The 20,302-nt window shown below is 39.2% G+C and overlaps 1 protein-coding gene across 2 annotated transcripts in view; it reads left to right on the forward strand.

The window, feature by feature from the left end:
- The window catches only part of LOC106656335, a 44,802-nt gene extending 25,213 nt beyond the window's left edge, over nucleotides 1–19,589 (forward strand). For both annotated transcript variants that reach the window (XM_014377271.2, XM_014377273.2), the window contains exon 6: nucleotides 18,615–19,589. In XM_014377271.2, the coding sequence (XP_014232757.1) occupies nucleotides 18,615–18,883 (269 nt within the window). In that variant the 3' untranslated portion in view covers nucleotides 18,884–19,589. The remainder of the gene's footprint in view (nucleotides 1–18,614) is intronic.
- Nucleotides 19,590–20,302: the final 713 nt, after the last annotated feature.

A 20,302-nucleotide genomic window follows, 5' to 3' on the forward strand; every position in this document is an offset into this window, starting at 1 on the left:
CGCGTCTTATGATTCGAGTAAATGTGCGCAAAAACACTCATATAAAAGATTTGAAAAAGGAAATAAAGGAGAGGATAAACGAGCTGCGCAGCCTCGGCTCTTGAAAGATTAGTTTTCGTTCGAAAGTATATAAAACTTGGATGCATAATGTGCTTTTTCTCCTCATCCTTATAGGCGTGTCATTGAAAGTCGTAATCGCGAATTCGCATAGCTCGAGCTCGCAAGCGCGCATAAAAGTAATTTCAAATCGTTAAACATCAACGGACATGCGGTACGCGCGCATGCATGTACGTACGCGCCTGTGTACGAGCCACCGATGTGCTACGAGCGAGGCATTTATAGATGATTGCGCTATATATTTTGTGTATTTAAATCACAAATCATTCAAATTTACGCGCGCAAGCTTATCTACATTGCTGCGCTAGACAGAGTTTTTATCGCCAGAGCTCGTTGGCTTTATCCCATTTTCGATCAAATGAATGATGAATTATGTAAGAGAGAACGAGAGCCAGCGAAATAGAAAGAGAGGAAGAGACAGAGAGAGAGAGAGAGAGAGCTAAGGTGCACCAACATCTTATTCAGAGTCTTCCGAGACGAGCCGAGAACGCACGCGGTGGCAATCGGCGCTTAAGAGTAATAATAAAGCCGACGAATTTGTACAAATATCATGAGCGTACGACGACGGCTAGAGCATAGCAGAGATGCGAAAGACGAACAACGTGCGAGACTTGGGTGCGCGATAAATTTATTTGGATCTCTACACTTTAGAGGAGATTTCTCTTTAATCCGATAATAGATTCCGTGTATGCGCCTGTCGAGAGAGCCGTGAGCGCCAAACCAAGCAGAGAGACGTTTCGGCATGCGAATTCGTGCGTGGGTAAATTGCGAGCACCTATCCGATGAGTGAAATACATTGTCAAGGACGTTTGTTACAAGGCATATGTGTCGACTTGCTGCTGCGCCTCGAATTGTTCGACGTTTATAAAGCGGCGTGCATGCGTCGTTTCTCTGTTGCCAAGATAGAAGACTGCACTATTAGCCAAAAGAGATACATCATATATAATATTGGGTCGTACTGTGTTTCGAGCTCTCTCTCTCTCTCTCTCTCTCGAGCGCGAAGCGATAAAGAAAAAGGGACGGAAGCCAGAAAGAAGTGCCTCTAGCGCACAGACCGACTCGGACTGACTGCAGAATCTCTTGTGCGTGAGAGAGAGAGAGAGAGAGAGAGAGGCGAGCGGTAAACGAACGTATTAGTCTTGGCACGCCGAGTTATAATGACTTATATTATCGTACAGCGGTAGAAAAGGAGAACGGCTATCTTGCTATTTTAGCCTCCTCTCATCTTTCTCTCGCTCGTGCACACGAGCGCGGGCTTAACGCATTTATCAATCTTTTTGTCCACTGCCACCGACGCAGAGAGCTACTTTGAAAACGCTTACTTATACTCGCACGCCTCGCAAACACGAGGCTAATAATTCTGATGTATATACGCGAGTATATATAAATGCAGATTTAAAATAGGAAAAATTTACCGGCGCTCTGACTTGGTCAAAGTTGGCCTGCAGAGCCGAGCCGAGCCGAGCAGAGCTGCTGTACTGCACGCACACAGGCGCAGCAGCGCACGAGAACTATAATACCTATGGAACACATCGCGCCGTAGTGTAATTGCGCCTGCCCGCCAGCTCGAGGATTGCATGGCGTTAATGTTGCTGCTCATGTGTGTGCGAGCGAGCGAGCGAGCGAGCTTGGCCTGTGTGCACACTCGTGCACTGCTACACACGTATGCGCTATAAAGTATCGAATTTACGAGTGACCATTATGTGCAGCTCGCGCGTGCATGACGACCGACTGCGACGACGACGACGACGACGTAGACGATGACGAGAAAAGATTTTAGCTAGCTTAAGAGTCCTCTCATGAAGCGTATAGCGAGTTACAAATATAATTCCGAGCTTCGAATAAAATTGCTCTTTATTTTGATTGAATTAAACTTTGCTCGGGCACGAGCTGTCGCTCCTCGACGACTTGTACTTTAACGATTGCTACCTTATGATCGACAAGTACATAAATGTATATGCAAACGTAATCGGTAGTTCAGAGAGTCGAATAACCCTCTCGTGCTCACCCGAGGAAGGTGTACACGGCTTCTGATTTTCTACTAATAAAGACATAAATCGAAAAGTCTTGCCGCACTCGGCTCGCTCGCTCGCTATAGCAACGCCGACAAAATGCCATTCTTCGTTTCTGTGTATACACACATGCGATACTTTTTGTGTAAAAATGCCCTGGCTCACGCAGCGCTCATTTACAACTATTATATTATGGCACTGCAGGATTCTCGATGTTGCTTCTGCTGCTGCTGCTGCTGCTGCTGCTGCTACGACCGATACATGCACAGACACATAAGTACATAATAATTTTGACATTCTGTGCAGTGAATGACCAGTTTGTATTTAATACACACACGCGGACACGTATGTGTATAAAGTATTCCTAGAAATTAGTATAATCTCGCGTCACGCGAGAATTTTTTTTTTGCGATACATCAAATTGGATGCAATCAAAAAATAATTCGAAGATGCCACGTAATAATTCGTGAGAAGAAAATTCAATGCCATGCTGCCTTCGTGTAAAAGTGGATATATAGTGTTAGTACAATTTTTATGCGTGAAATAATTCAAAGAAATTTTTTTATCGACTCTCATTGAAATTTCTTACCAAGGACAAAATCATACTGTTCTATGCATAAAACACGAGAAGCTTGTTAGTTTATTTAAGTAAGAAGTCTGTTTTTGTAGCAGCTTTTCACGCTTTCCAGAAAAACCGTTATATTTATTTGACAATCGATCGATTCAAGTGCGTTTCGTACAGTACAGATGAGAAAAAATTTTCTAGTTGGAAAGACTTATACAACGATATCGCAAAAGCTGTGTTTGAAGTATATCTGCGTTCATAATAAACTAGCTTAACCCAAGACGACTTTGATTTCAAATGGGTTCATCAGCTTGTTCAAGGTATAGAATTTTGAAGAAAACAATTCCCATGTCAATAAGTTGATCATCTAGAAAGCATAATAACAACAATAACTAATAACGCTCAAAGCCAAACTAATAACTATAAATTATGCGAAAAAAACATAAAGGCGATAAAATGTTTATGCATCGGACTATAAAATCTACGCTGAAAAATATAAAACGTGCATACAGGGTAAGCAATTGAAAGTCGTCTCGCGCACACATACATATGCACGCAATTGTTGTAGAAGCAAATGAAAAGCAGAAACTGTAAAATCTAACTCTTCATTAAGCATACACGTACGTGAGCAAACATATAATACGGGCTCTCGTCTCCGAGCCCCGGGATCGTATAACGAAAAGCCATTCGCCAAATAAGCTTTTACGAGAAACTCCGCAGCATGCGCCGAGTGAGTATGCATTTTGCCTTGCTCGTAAGCGTACATGTATACAGTGAGGGAGAGAGAGAGAGAGAGAGCAACAAAGAATACAACGCGTTACTTGTAATTAAATACACATATGTAAGCGTGGACAAATACTACATTATATACAAGCAACGTTTTCTTACGCCATCGACAGCTAAATATAGCTCTAAAAACACGAAAATTTTTGCTTGCAGCTCGAATCGTTGTCGCGCGATAGCCTATCATCCAATTTGTTTTAAATATTAAAACACGATATGTTTTCTTTTTTGTCAACTCGGCGCAGATATTGGGTCTTGCCTATAAAGACTCTTCAATTAGAGCTCCATCTCGGCTGCTCGTAAAAAATTTTTTTTTCCATTTACGAAACTCGTCGGCTTGTACGCGAAGCTCTTACACAAAAACAATTTTGATTATTTCCGTAGTATTCTTAATGAGGTAAAAGGTGGCGACGAAGACCCATGCGAGGACTCAAAATAAGACAAGCTAACATATTATTACGCATATGATGATTATTGCTTTTTTGACGGTTTTGTGCGTTGAATCCACTTTGAGCTCCTTGTTAGGGGTGGAGACTCTTCAACTTTTGGCGTAATTATCAAAGACTGTTTTTCGCCTTTGAAGATCTTATATTCCAGTTTAAATTGCAATAAAGATGGGATGGTCGATTTTATCTGCGCCCGATTAGGTTATTTTTTCAGTCGAATCTTCAAAACGTCCGAGCGCGTAAACATTGTATGAAAGATGATCGCAATCCTCGTTTATTTACCCCGATTTATCGTCTTCGGTTCGTATGCGTATACATGCTTTGACGGAATGTCTATATCGCATTCAGATGTAGATTACTTTGGCGCAGCAACATGCCATAAATACTAAGTGCGCATATTTTTAATATTGAATTTTAATCCATTTCGTCGCATTGTATACGACGATTACGAAATTCATGCGAAATATTTATTCTTTATCGAGCGCATTAAGAGCGCGCGGCTATCTGCGATTTTAACCGGAACAATAACAACAACATAAAAAAAAACATGCAAGCAGTTCGATTCAGCACAAGGCAGAGGCACAGAAAGTTGATGGGTATATCCGGTAAAAGCGATAGATGATTCATTCGCCGAATGGCATTGCACTTACATATCGTCCATAATAATCACTCGGCTGAAAGTTAAGATGGAAAATGTGGCGATCGTTGATGCTCGCGCGTCTTGAAAAAGACCTCGGGCAACGAGTCACCCGGGTGCATTAGGAGATTTAAAAGGCAGCATTTGATATTATAATGCGTGAATGTCTTCGTGTCTATGTCTGTCTGTCTGTCTGTGTATAGTCACCGCGTATATAGCTGCTGCTGCATTACACAAACGGCGTGGAAAAAGCATACGCGCGCGAAAATATAATAAAAGCCGAAGCTAGATCGTAAAAGTGCGAGTCCGTAAGAAGCGATAGATCAAGGGTGGTTATACTACGCACCGGGTATATATCCTCTTCTTCTGTACATATATAATAATACATAAGGAAATGCTTGTTTGCGTATGTACAGAGGGGAATTTGTCTCGAATATTACGAGCTCTCGCCGCGTCTGACTACACGTGCGGCGCGCGTGTGTTATGCTCGACGGAAAAGTTTCGTTTCTCTCTCTCTCTCTCTTTCACTCTCTTCTCGCGAACGTCGTGCAAGACGCAGTTGTCGCATTTTTATATTAAAAAAAATGTATTTTATATGCGAGCGCGCGTATTATACGACCGTCGTCCAACATCGATAGTTAAAGTCGTTGTCGCGCGAAAATATAGCCGGGCCAGGTACGATCTACGATCGGCTGAATACGATTTTCTCCGCGACGGGCATGAATAGTTGCATACGCTCTCTTCTCCTCGTGCTCCTTTGCTCTCGTATTATTTCGCTTCTGTCTCTTTTTCTCTTTCTTACACGATTTTGTATACTTATTTCTGCAATTTTGCGTCATCTTCTCGGTTGCGCGCGTACGTACGCGACGGCGCGTATAGCATGATGTACGGAAGGGAATGCATACACACACTTACTAATGAAAGGTTTCTCAGTCAAATCTGGGCGTATTTTGGTAAACATTTATGAAGAGAATTCAAATATATGTGTATGTAAACCCTCTTGCTCTCGCGCACACACACGGCTTGTAATTATTATCCCCCAGGCAACGTCGTCGTCGTGGATTTGGCTCGAGTAACAAACGCAGCAACACACGTATACATGTAAACTCGTTTGAAAAGATTAACGACTACTTTATAACCGCGCTGCTGTGCTGCGTGCGAGAGTATCGGCCTGCTCGACGAACGCGTGACACATTCTCGAAGAAAATCCCAGCGTGTATGCGGCCGCAACGAGCGATATGTCGTATACACACACCACACAGCGCCAAAGCAACGGCAAAGTTGTAAAAAGTGTTTTTGTCAATCAGTAGTATATGTGGTGCAATACGTACGATGATATATAAGCTACCCGCTCGCGGAGAGCTCGACACGCTGCGCTTCGCGCGAGAGATGCGTTATATATATTTTTGCATTTAACATTTCTGAGCGCAGCGCGAATGTGTCGGTAAACAATGGATACTTGACTCATGCTTTTATTGACTCGACTTGGAGAAACAGAAAGAAAAAGCAAAAGAATAAAGAAACAAGCCTGTTATTGTGTACGGGTGATTACGAAAAATAACTTTAGAAGCCGATTGAGTTTATGATAGCGCGAGTTGAGATTTCGTATAGGATTTGACAGATGAGATCGTACATCAGCGAGATTAAAATTTTTAAAAAATTTGTCAAACAACGAAATTTTAACACAAAAATGTTTGACACTTAAAAATTACTTCTACATGAAAGCACATGTTACTTTTGAATGATTTTATAAGAAATGAAAAAAAATGAAAACCAATAAAATTAAAAAAATTACTAAAAATTGTTTCAGTTTTGAAAAGATTCATGAGCTTCAAACCAATTTTAGAAACAACCAGAATTTAAATTGATTAACAATTTTTTAAGTGGTACCTATGAATTATGAATGTAACTGTAAAAGAGAATCTCTAATCTTTTTAAAACATTGGAAGAAAAAACGCAGAAACTCTCGTCCAATACTTTTCATACTCGTCACCGTTTTCTTAGACCCCAAACTACAAGTAGATCAATTGCTTGCTTTTTTTTTATTTCTCTCTCCCTCTCTCTTTCTCTCCTCTCTTTTTCTCTCTCGTCATGAGATGCTAGCAGCTAAAGTTTTATAGCTTTTCGCATTGGTACGGGCATGTATAAAAAGCCACACTGATTTTACGATCGCAGTAGCTGCATCACGGGGTGAAAAACGTCGAGAAGAGAAAAAAGAAGGAAGAAAAAATACGTGCTCGAATGCGTATATACTTACGCAGAGTCCCTCTTTCTCTATACAAGTTCACAACTCTTGCGGTCGCGATAGCTCAGCCTTGCGCGCGTACACTCCCGAGCTAGTTTATGCGCTTAACTTGTTGGATAAAGTGTAGCATAAAAAGCTGGATGAAAGATAAAATGAAAGAGAGGATAGATCAATTTTGAAAATGCTCGTGTCGCGTGGACCGAAACATGTGTGCTTGTGGTTTAAACCACGAACGGTATGTGTTTAAAGTCGGGAATTTTAATTATGCTCTATAGATCGTAGATTATAAAAATGTAGTGGCAACATTTTTGACACTAGAATGTTTTAAGTTACCATCTTATTCAGTATTTATGAGGTAGAAAAAGTATTAATTCTAAAGTGTTTTGCAAAAACATTTTTAATCTCTTCAACAAGATTGGCCAATATACACTTGAATCCAGAAAAATTACAAAAAGCGCATGTATATTAAAGCAAAAGATTGACGAAACTGCTTACTTTTCAAATTAAAAGAAAATGTATATGGGCTATATCGCGTCAACTGTCCCCCCTCTTGGATCAGAGTTGGAATTTGATTTTTCATATTTTATTCTGCTTTACAATGGGGAATATGAAAAAATTATTGAAACGTAATTTTTATGTAAAATTTGATGAGGAATTAAAATTTGATATATGTCAAAAATCATATTCATAACGTGGAAAAGTTGCTTTGTTTCGCGAATTGAACGAAAATAATAAAACTATCAATCAAAAAAGTTAATTTATCTTTTCAAAAAAACTAATTTTCCAAAAACTAATTGCACCACTAAAAAGCTGAGGAAAAAACACATCGAAATCACTTACCCGTGCTTTTTTCCAGATGGAATATGAAGTTCGTACAGCGAGTCAAAAACTGCGTGATTTGGCTGTTTTGAGCACTCGCGCACACCGCTGGGGCATCTATCATGATTCGCCCCATATCAAAATGAAAACATAATGTATGACGGGATGATCTTTGCCTTATTGTTTTTTTCAAACGACTTTTTACTAATAAATCAATTCAGTTATGTTTAATTATCTCTGGATACTAATTTATTGTTTTATATTATTTAAATGTCGTGAACTATAAATATTTAAATAATAAAGAAGCAAACCTAATAAAATTTAAACTCAATAATTGTTACTGTCTCAAAACGAACAAAACGATTGAAATCTTGATAGTCTATTTAAAATGTATTTATTAATGAATGAAATCTCAAATCACCAAAAATCAATTAATCGTGTTTGTCGAGAGATTCCTCGTAATGATCTATCACCACGTGCCAGAAACTCTCAAGTGCAACTTATACAACATTGGCACAACAAAGAGAGCAAAGACATCGAGGCGAACTCAAGCAAGACTCTCATGTTACGATCGTATCATTTGCAGACTATGTATTTATAAAATAGTGTCTATCGTCTAGTCTAAAGTAGTTATATTTCGTCTGCTTTCCTTCGGCACTGTACTTGTTGTCGTTCGTGCTATAAGCAAAAAGAAAAAGAATTGACTTTTATAGTTTGATAGATCGATTGATATTTATAAGGGTGGTTCTGTTTTTTTTCTCTCTCTCTCTCTCTCTTTCTCGTTCTGGCTGTTTCTCTCTCTTATGTTTTTAATACACAAGTATACGCATCCATTACACACGCAGTTTTCGCACTCTACTCAGCTTGAGAAGTTTTATCGGTTTAACTTCTTTTACGAGTTCATATATGCGTGTGTGTGCATGTTGCACGGCTCCGAGTGGGGAGTACTAAAACCTCCGAGAGGGGATAGTAGAGAAAATATAGCCGCGAAAACCACGAAGCGCGACGTTAGCAGCAGCGCCGCATCATATCGTCATCGTCGGGAGTAAAGCTTTAAAGCATCTTTTTTTTCCCTACCTTTTACGCTCACTTGATATTTCAAGTATCTGTGAATCTTCGTTTTCTTCTTCTTCTTCTTCTCTATCAAAAGAATATTTTATTACTTTTCTCAAGTTTTAGACTGCAAGTAAACTATTTCTGCTTAACGTTGGTTTGCCGGTCGCTGCTCTTTATTGTCAGATATGAACGTAATGAAAAACCTGTCAAGATTGAAGCTTTCAATTGTTATTCGTCATTCAAATAATTGTATGTTTTTTTATATTATCATACAATTATATACATTGATCGATATAAAAATACTAATTTATAGATTCAAGAAATATTCACCTTTCGAACCATATATTCCAAATTTTAATTTTTGAGTAAAAAGTTATGAGGTGGTTGCAACATTTTTTTATTGCATACTCAATGGAGTAGAGCTTTCCTTGAAAACTCTTTTTTTTAGTACGTTGAAAAAAAATGAGCAACTTTGTATTTGAATTTTTCCATAAATAAGGTAGTAAAATTAATTTCTCTATTCTAGAGCTAACGCATCAAATATTTCGTATATACTTAATCCCGACGGCCCATTAATTTATTCATTTTTGAGAAAGACTTTTGACATACGAGCGATAAATTTTTTCGTTTTACGAGAAAACGCGTAAAATTTAACATTCGAGTCAAGGGTCTTTTATGGGATTTTCATTGAATGGCTTTTTATTATATTTTATTTCAATCTCACATAAATTGTCTTCCGAGACAAGTGTTCATGTGTACATGTGACTCTGTGTGTGAGTGTGCGATGTGTTCGTGTGCATTCATTGCAGTTATATACCCGGAGGTTGCCAATAGGACATTCTTTGGTGCTTCTGCGGAAAAGTGTTGGCAATACCAATTTTTCTGGCATTGTATATTCAAGGTCTCTTATTAGTTGAGAAAATAACCCAAGTAAGTATTACAGTTGTCGGCACTGCCAACGTCCTTCTATTATACATATGACGCTACGAAGAATTTCAGTACATTTATAAGTGTGTACTTTGTGATTTCTCAGTAATAAATCCAGTTATGCCTTTTCTTTGAATTGTTCGTCCTCATAAATTTTCCGACTATTTACCGGTGGTTGGCGATAATAGCAATCAATATAATCTGCTTGTTAGGGAATTCAACATTTCTCTCGATGATTATTTTTATTTTTTGTATAATCCAACACTCATGTATATGTGTCTGTGTGTGTTGCGCGTCTGCAATTACTCGCGAGATACTTCCAGCGGTAAAACGGATGCCGATACTTTCGACGATTGGGAATAAGATAGTTAATATCAGCAGTATACTCGCGTGACATTCATAATTATGTTTTATATCCGATGCAAAACACACATACACACAGGTGCCGGAATATATATATTGTGGATTTTGCAATTATACAAGTTTCAAAATTTTTACGTCGATTCAAAAGTGACACTTGATTATTTAATACATGTATGTCGTGCGTGGATCGCAAAACTCGCGTGCTGCGCTAAATATGGTACTTTTATTCCTCGCTCGCTCGGGCTGCAGCGCACAGAAGTCGAACAAACGAATAAGACAGAAACTTAGATTACGCGAAACATGTTAAACGTAGTCATGAGAGGCTGTTATCTAAAACGTAGTATTTCCTCCGTTGCGCGAGTTCCACTGCAGCGCCCGGTATGTATGTATATACGTTGCGCACGACATAGGCAGGTTATAAAGCTGCAGTCGCGACGGGGCTGCGGCTGCGAAGCGGTTTATAAAGATCCGTATATATATAGGCTCGGCGATGCTGTGCTGCAGCCTGCGGAGCTCTCTCACCTCGAGGCCAGAGCATCCGGGCCAAACTGATTTGCCTCTGACAACTCGTCAATCCTCACGCATCTCGCTCGAGCGCGCGTGAGACAGCTTACTGCACGGCACTGCACGGCACACAGCCTATATAGCGAGCAGCGCTGCACGTTCGCTCTCAAGTGTACTCGCGCGCCCGAGCGATTCTTTATTTGAACAGGCGTGAGCGAGCGAAAGGTAAATCATTATCGTTTTCTCACACTCGTTCGCGGTGTACTTGTGCATGCACAAGTACGTATAGCTCGAGCTTTATATACATACGTACGCGCGGGCCGAGCACGTAAGAACGCAACCGAGAGTCGTAGCGCTACTCGAGCTTGTGCGCGAACGCATATTATAAATTAACGAAACGATGATTACGATGAGAAAAAAACGTATTCCCGGAGAAGGTAGCAGAACCAGGAGAAAGACCGAGAGGGAGAGGGCTATATATATTCACGTTCGTGCACGAGACGTTTGGAATAAGACGAAAGAATATCTACAAGTATCGCGGTAAACGATAAAGCCGCCGAGCTGCGAGCGGAGCCGCGTATTTATACCTAGGGTTACTGTAAATCATAATTTTACGAGGCACCCCATGGTCGCGATCATTGGCCAAGTGAGCATATTTTAAAGAGAGAGCTATATACCGAGAACGAAGAGAGGACGGCCCTTCGATTGGACTTTTATGACTTTGTAATTATACAGACGCAGAGTTGGCGAGAAGTTTTAGCCGCGCGCAGTGACGGCCGAACGCAACGCAACGCAACGCAATCGATGAGAGGCGGACGAGCGAATTTTTTTATAATAATATGTAGAGCGTAAAATCATCGAGACTTGTTCGCCATGCTCACTTACGCGTTCCTCTGCGCTCGTTATTACACGAAGCAGTAGCAGCAGCAGAAGCAACTCAGACAAAAAAAGACCGAGCTTCTGTGGGTCGACGATTGCTTTCTGTGTACGCGAATAAACTCACATGTGCATGTGCATACACGAGACGATCGATCGTGCGTGTGTGAGTAGTCGTGTGTGTAACCATCGCTCGGAGTCGTGGCGATAACCGCGCGCTGCTGCTCGCCCGCGAATCGCTGATAAAAATGCATGCATGTCCGCGTGTGGTTACACGGTAATGCAAGCCAACGGAAGTCCGTCTCGGATGTCGATACACAAGTGCGTCTCGCGTATACCCTGCCTTGCGCGTCTCTTCCTACCCTCGCCCTCCCCTCTCTGGCTGCCGCTGACAATCGCGCTCGGTGTTATATGCAAAACAAAGCGATTATCATTTCAAAGTAATGAACGTTAGAAAATATGTTTTCGAGAGAGCCAGCCAAAGTATGCATATCTGGGATGTTGCGTAGGAAAGAAAGAGAACGAGAGACGGAGAAAAAGAGAGAAAGAGAGAGAGAGAGAGAGATAAGGAGAAAGGCTTGTCATTCGAGATTTAGGAAAAAAGGGGGAGGAGCTCGAGCTTGTGGTGGAGCGCGCGGTATAAGCAAATGGAACTGTAAAGCAATTTTATAGACTTTCAGAGAAGTTATATCAATAATATACAAAGAAAATATTTCTCGACGCTCGCGCTCCACGCTCGAAATCAGCCGAATAAAGTATAAAGTAGAAAAGAGCGACTGACGAGCTATGAATTACGATCGCGATCACGAAAATAGACAACGCGCCACTAACTCGCCTCGAGCGCGCCTGGCTGTGACTTTATCAAATGCGCTGCAGCGCGTATAAGTACTCATTTTTTTTTCATCTGGCCTAGCCGATCAAAAGTTTAATTTATGTACACGTATCTGTTTGCGAGAGAGCCGCCACAGCTCGTAATATCCGCGCGTAGAGGCCTCGATGCGCGTCGCACGCAGGGATTTTTCAAAAAAATAAACGAATCGTAAAGCTTTTCTTCGACATCGAGGCGTTGATACGCCTTACGCGCCCGTACTTCTTTCATCGCGTGGCGTTTCTACGTTTAAGCGCTTATATACGCGCATTGAAGCTTTTTTATAGCCATACATACATATGCAAAAGGACTCTACTATGATATTACCGCTATGAGCGCGAGTCGCGAGCAAGAGGGAAAGAGAGAGAGAGAGAGAGAGACCGATTTTTACGATTGGACTCGTGCGTGCGAGTGTGTGTATGCGTACGGCTCTTTTGTTGCATTATAAAATTTGTTACGCTGTAACACCAGTCAAAGTGAATGTGTACACGTTTGTCTACTTATACCTTGTAAAGGCGAATAGGTAAAGGTACGTAAATCCAGGAAGGAGCATAGACGCGATTTTGAAGCTTCGATTCTCTTCTTTACCTTTTACTGTCGTGCGTCTGTCTGTGTGTGTATATCGCCTGCGAGCCTACGAGTGCGCTCGTAAAAATCATATACGAAACAGAATGGATAATCTTCCATATATATATGCGCGCGCTGCATGCGTTGACGTTATAGGCGGGAAAAGGTGAGAAAGTAGCCATAAAAAGGGCTAGTAGTAGAGCGTTATAATAAGCTATTTGGCTCGTACGAGAGATCGTTTAAAAATCGCTTGTGTTGAATTTCTATACTTTCATCGCCGATGCTGGTAATGATGCGAGGGTGGTAAAGTGCGCATACCTGCCAAAGCGTTTACCTATACACATATTTGGGATGGATTTTACTACTAGTAAAGTGTCGCGCACCATGACCCGCGATTGATTTCTTCCTTTGAAGATTTTTTATTGCTAGATATCACCTCATTGTTATGGCACCGGGTGGCCAATCACTTTTTCGAATGTTCTCACGTTTTCAATGTTTCTTACGCTTCGTGATCACTGGGACAAGATCGTACATAAAATTTCATGAATCGCTTGTAAACTACTTTCTCTCGAAGTTTGTCTCATTATCAATCTATAAAAACAATTTTTTAGTAGCTGGAAATTATTATCATCGAGTAAATTGGACAATTTTCACATAGTATAGCACTCCCCGTGAAGAAAAGGACCATTTCATTGCTTGGCCTCGTATCTTCGAACGCGCGCATCGTTCTCGCTCTCGATGTGTATTATACGCAGCCCATTACGCGTATATATCTGCATGGCAGGAATAAGTGAAATAGTTATAACTTGCTCGCGTCGATCGTTTCGAACGGATCGTTTTACGATTCGAAATGACGTTCAAATGACACGAAAGCCTCATTCTCATGCGCGCGGAGAATGAAAGAGACGCGGCGAGAAAAGGTCTCCGCGGGGTCGTTGAATAGCCTCGACTCCTGGATAGTGGCGCAGCATATGATACGTACCCGTAGTACGCTACCGCTCGTAAATACGCGCCCGTGGATACACAGGCTCGTTGAAGAGAGACTTTATGTAGGATGCGCGAAGCGAGATCGAGCGCGACATCGCAGCCTCGGCGTGGATAATAAAGCGCTTTTAAGATGGAGCTTTTATACTCGAGGTCTAGTTTCCCCCCGCGCGCCTTCGCGACCAGCGAGAAAGCGAGAAAAGGAGCGCATGGAAGACATAAACACCTATTGCATTTATTTATACAATTCGTGGCTACAATATCGAGAGCTTCCGAATCGCAGCAGCTAAATGTTTAGTCCAAACATACTTTTGTAACGTAATAAACTAATCGTAAGGAACGTTAAACGTTATAATATTCGTTTGTCTCTAACAGATTTCGCTGCTGCAAACTTTGAAAAGTTTCTCTAATTTTGCATATGGATAAATATTGCTCCGGAGCTCGCTTGCGATTCGGAAGAGGCTGATTTTACGAGCCGAATGACGAATAATCGCAATCCACCATTGCTCTTTCATGACGAAACATATATAACGCAATAACGAAGAAAATTAAAATTAATATCACTATAATTGTAGCCGTTATGCATCATGCAGCGAAATAAAAAGAATACATAATGGCCGCGGCGAAGATTCATCAAACCTCGTAACTTTTTACGCGTTTCGCATGTACTTTTTTCATTGTAATATATACGCATATACCAGACTGCTGTTGTGTGGTCTCTCTGGTTTTTCTTTATATAAAGCGACGCGTTTAAACATTATGCCTCTATAACTTATACCTCGTATTGTGTCTTTATGTGTTTATGCGTGTATACGTGAGCTACTGATGATCTTGATGAAGAAGTTGTTATATGTGCTCGCATATAATCAGAGGCCAGCCTGGTAAAATTGTGCTAGTGACTGCACAACCATAGAATACAGTCTTACAATGGCATACAAGTTTGAACAAACCATAATATTTCATACGCTCATGAACGATTGTACAATAAATAAGAAAGAAGTTTTATTGATTCACTAAATGATTTAACTGGATAAGCATATGAAAATAAGACAATTTAATATTTTCTACATAGTTAAAACTTAGAGACCGAGAGGGAGTGATATCAATTAAATTAAGATGAATAAAAATAGCATGATGCTCAATATCAAGCTGCAATTATGACTTGATAGAGCCAATTTTCGTAACTGAATCTTACAAAAATGACCGAAATTGATCATTGTTGTAGCTAATGCATATTCAAATAAAATACTAAAAGAGACAATAATGCTAATTTAGAAAAAAAAATTATTCTTCATATAAGTAATATGCGATAAAAACATTACATACAATTTTAAGGTTCGTTTGGGCCAGTAATTGATCACAACGCGGATTACTCGATAAGTCATCGTCGATAACGTATAGGATCTTAGACAATTTCATCGTGTCGAGCTTTCACGAGCTTTGGCAGCGTCGCAGTCTCTTATATTATGCTAGTGATATATGTGCATATTTACTTGGATATTCGCGCGCGATATATATGTGGGAGGAAAAAACCGTAAAACTTTTAACAAAGCCACTATTGGCTCGCGCGCGTAATGCCTGCAACACAGAGAACGCATTGAATTTATTATTTTATATCGATCAGACATAAATGCGCGAGCACTCGGCTATATACGCATCATATTGTACTCCAGTGACGATGGCACACGCATATATATACACGAGCATCGAGGCGCAGTCGAGAATCTTTGCGAAATGACTTGTTTATATCGTATGTGGTGGTTCGAGCAGCGGGGCGTTCGCCGTGTGGCACTGGCCTAAGAGTTGATTTTAACCCGAAGCATTCGATGCTACTGAAAATCTCGCGAGGTACAGGAGAGAGTTTATACGAGCGCCCGAAGAAATCAGTCCGAGTATAGAAGCCGCCTCTTACCCCCTTTTTGCTCATAAGTTTTGCGCGAACAAGTCCGTCTCGCTCGCGTGTTTGTGAGAATGTGTGTACGTGTGCCCGTACGTGTGAGCAGATATATATATAAGTCTCTGTTTGTATGTGTGTGTGTGTGTGTGTGTTTGCAGCAGTGGCACGTATGAAAACTAAGTCCCGGGGTTTCATTTGACTGACTTTACGAGGAAGACATAAAATGGATTTTAGTGTCGGCTAGTTCGCGAGAGCTTGGCTCCCTCTCGATGTGCAGCTCGCTCGCTCGCTCTCGCACACGCACAGACTCGGAACACAAGCATGTGTATAGGACAAGACTACAGGCTTGCACAATAGAAAATGAACAAGATATATAGAGAAAAAAATTCAGCCTTGACTTCTTTTTATCCTTTAATGTTAGCCCACCGCGTTATATGCTTTTCTTTCTTTTCTCTTTCGCTATATGCGATCTATAAGTATGCACACCAAGACGTAGATCACGTTCTTCGTCATTTGTTGGTATTAACCTTCGGTTTATTTCTTTCGATAGAGCTCGCGCTTTCAGACGCTCAACGCGCTCACGGCCTGAGGCTCGTTCGGGTCGTTGTTTTTCCTTGCAACTCGCAAAACTTCCCATCGTCGCGTTGTTATCTGCGCGTGATGACTCTCGTTGCTTCTGCACTGCGACGCGAAATTCACGCCAAGTAATATGAACGTGTAAAAGTTTTGACTGCTTTATTTCTTCGTGCTCGAGTTTACCCCCGTGCGTGATTGCATGCAAATGAAGCACGCATACTCCGAATTTTTTATTATTCGGTCATATTTGTCGCTTTACGATGCTTTATTTGCATTTTTTCGCTTAATTCTCTCTCTCGGTTGCCGCTTACTCCGCCGTATATGCTCGACTCGTGTACACAGAGACATATACGCGCGAGTGTATGCGCTTTGGTGTGTAGGTGCAATGCGTGGACTTGTATATACAGAGTCCGCAGTATGCGTTTTTGCCTCCGATGTGTGGGCGTGGTGTCTGCGCGCGCACATGAAATTGCCGTTGGTTAAGGGCCTCTCTCGCTCTCTCTGTCTGTCGTCGTCGTCGTCGTGGTACCACATAGTATGGTATACACATATACGTATGCGCCGCGTATATATATACAGGGCATAGAGCTCGCCTTGCGCGTATATGGAACTTGCGCGAGTGAACGCGAGCAATCGTAAAAGTTTGCTTAGCGGAGACATAAAATTAACAATGTGAGGAAGAATGAGAAATAAAACATTTTCGAAACGAAACGATGCAATTATTTATCCTTGCCGTAGCTGCTGCCGTTGCCATTGCCGCCACCGTCGCTCTGCTGTTGCCAGACTGTTGTGCCTGTTTTCTTCCCGAGCAGTGCCTTTATTTTCTATATTGCCGTGGCGCACATGAAATATTATTTACGATTTTTGCCGCAAAATAATGATTCTTCTTCCAATGAAAATGCCTCGCGTCGCGAGCTGAGCTTCTCATGCCATATACGCGTTCTTATTATATGTATGCACTCACACGCAGACAAATAAAAACTTAAATATTTTTTTTCATTCCGATGTAATAAAAAACAGAAGAAGCGATAAATATCGCATCGTGCTTGACTTGACTACATTGATGAAAATCGTTACGTTTCTTCTTAATCGCACGATATGACTCGACCGGACTCTGACCGGAGTATTTTGATCATGTTAACTCTTTCTAATTTTATCGATTGCTTTTATTGAGTTTTTCAACAACGATTCTAGTTAGTTGAGTTACTTGATTGATTTAAAATGTATTAAATAAGTTGAAAATTTCCATTTATTATCAAAATAATCGTAATTTCTTTGTTTAACATGGTAAAAATACTACAATGAAAAAAATGAAACATAACGATAAAACTTCAAAATCTTGAAAAAAACAAGTTCGATCAATGATAAAAATAGAAAAATCTTAGTGTATTACTTTCAATACTTAAATAGTTCTGTCGTAAAGTTTAAAGTTTTATTTTTCGTAATCTATAAAAATGAAGATTTTTAAAAAATACGAGAAGATTTATTTTCATCTCATCCGAAGAAAATACTAAATATTTTATCATAGTTAAGATTAAGATAAAATATAATTAAATTCTATGTTGGCTTCTAAATAAAAAATTATATCATAAATTTTACATTACATACAAGGATGAACATATAAATAAAATGATTATAGCGAGGATAAAAATTTCTACACCATTTCAACATTCCTGTGGTATCTTTTGAACATTATTATAGATGTTTTAAAAATACAAATAATCTAACTCTTCAATAAGCAAGTAAAAAATTGAAAATGTCATTGAATATTTTTATAGGTGAAATTAATAGACTATTGGCCCTTACATATGATTACCTTTTTCTTCTTTTTAATGGAGAATGAGCTTTTTTGCATTAATAAAAACACTAATACTTTATTACGACATTCAAATGTCATAACTCTTTCTTGCAATTTAACCAATGTAAGTAATTAATTAGACCTTTTAATGATACCAATGTTAAATATTCAACTCACTCCCTGCGAAGGCGTTAAGAAATATTTTTAATCATGTAGTAAAACATCATAAACATGTTACATATTGAAAATTTTTTATGAGCAAGATATTTACCACCTCACCAATAATTCATAAAAATTATTTTGTTAACACGTGCCTTTATTAGAAACAGCAAAAAAGGTTCCTATTTTAATCTAAGGTACTCTGTAATAAAGAAAAGTTAAAATGTTGCTTGCATACAAAAATGTATTTTGGACTTAAAACAATTTATCTTTTGACCATCGTCACTCATATTTGGATAATAGTTGTAGATGATGTTAAAAAATTATGCTTGAACAAGTTCAAATCGTTATTCAATATGCAAGTGCTTTCAAGAAAAGTTCTTTTGTTCAATTGTATTGTTGCTTTCTGTTTTAGGTACATCATATGAAAAAACGACATCTTTACCACCGCCACTGACCACCGAATCCTCGCCGATAACGAACAATACACTGACCAGCAGTCCCCAGCATCATGCCATCAAAAATCTCTACAGGACTCTGGTTAACCCTTTAAGTCAAAGGGACGTGTCAGAATATCTAAGGCCAGCAGATCTACCGTTAGCCATACCACCTATCTCGTCGGGTCAGTTTCAACCAAAAGTTAACCCTTGTGCCAACAACAACTATCATATGACAGCACAGTAAGCGTTCTGACGTAATAAAACGAAAACAACGACGGCGAACGCGTGTGCAATGGGACGATGCACTTGTTTAACAAAATAAAAAAAGTAGTTACAAACGAGAAAAAAAATTCGTTCCAGTTTTTTTAAATATATACATCTATAAAGGTTATTCAGTTCTATATTATTAAAAAAATATACAAATATCTATGTATACAAACATTTTGCTCACAAGTTGCACTCGTATAGAAGACAGCTTGTTCTCTGTAGATCTTGTGTATGAATTTTCGCGCTATTCATTACTATTAAGTACGTTTTATATTGAAAATGATTGTTAATATAGATTATGAAATATAACAACTTGTTGTTGTCATGCTTATTTATTAAATATATACATACTGATACATAAGGCAACGAAAAAATCAAGCTTGAGAAAAAACAAAAATGTTGTAGATCGTGCACGATACTCTAAGCAATTACAATAATATAATAATGTAGAAAAATAAATTGTAAAAATAAAATGGGATATTTGTAAAGCTGATGAGTGTGTGATACACGTCAAAGGGTATAGACTTATAAAAAATCTCCTTTTATTTCAACGGCAAGCATCAAATTATTTGCTGTAAGGAATAAAAGAAAAACTGGTTAAATCTATAGATCTCAATTAAATCGAAAATTTCTCATGTGTAGTTTTCAAATTTGTAGCAATAAATTATTTTCGCAAACTTAAATATATTTGGGTAATTACTCGCATTTTCATGATAACATGCATAATTGTCTCTTTTATTGAATCTTACAACACTCAAATTATTTCTAATTATTTTTATAACTAATAACGTAAAGTATCATTTCAATATCGGTTGTTTATCAGTATATTCAACAACTCAATCATTTTACACAAAACAAATTGAAGCAAAAAATAATTAATATTAATGGTAATTTACTATTGTAATCGATAGTTTTTCATTTACTTCACTTGTCAGTTTAAGGAAGTTCCCTCAAAAAAATGACTATCGATAAAGGGTCTTGAAATTTTAACCACATATTATTGACAATACTTTTCATATGTGTGAGAAATTTCAGGAAGTTTAACCAAACCATTTCCGAAATATAATTAATCAAAGTTCGGTACTTTAACATGGGATCCCTATGCTAGCGTGTCGAAAAGACGCTATTTTGCGTGATTATCAAAAAACGCATCGATAAAATCTTTTCAAAAACTAGAAGATGATTGTTCAGTATGTACTAAAACATGGCTCAATACCTGGAAAAACTTGACCAAATAGTTTTTGAGAAAAGTTAATGTGAAAACATTGCAAAAATAAAAATTTAAACTTTTTGACCTGAAACCCACTTTTTAAGGTTTTTAGGGTCATTTTAAACAAAAAAGTGCTCTTGCAAATTTTCTCTAAAATCGATTGTTAACGAGCTATAAACGATTCAA

This window comes from Trichogramma pretiosum, unplaced genomic scaffold (genome assembly GCF_000599845.2).
Source record: "Trichogramma pretiosum strain Unisexual culture from Peru unplaced genomic scaffold, Tpre_2.0 scaffold7, whole genome shotgun sequence".
Taxonomy (NCBI): Eukaryota; Metazoa; Arthropoda; class Insecta; order Hymenoptera; family Trichogrammatidae; genus Trichogramma; species Trichogramma pretiosum.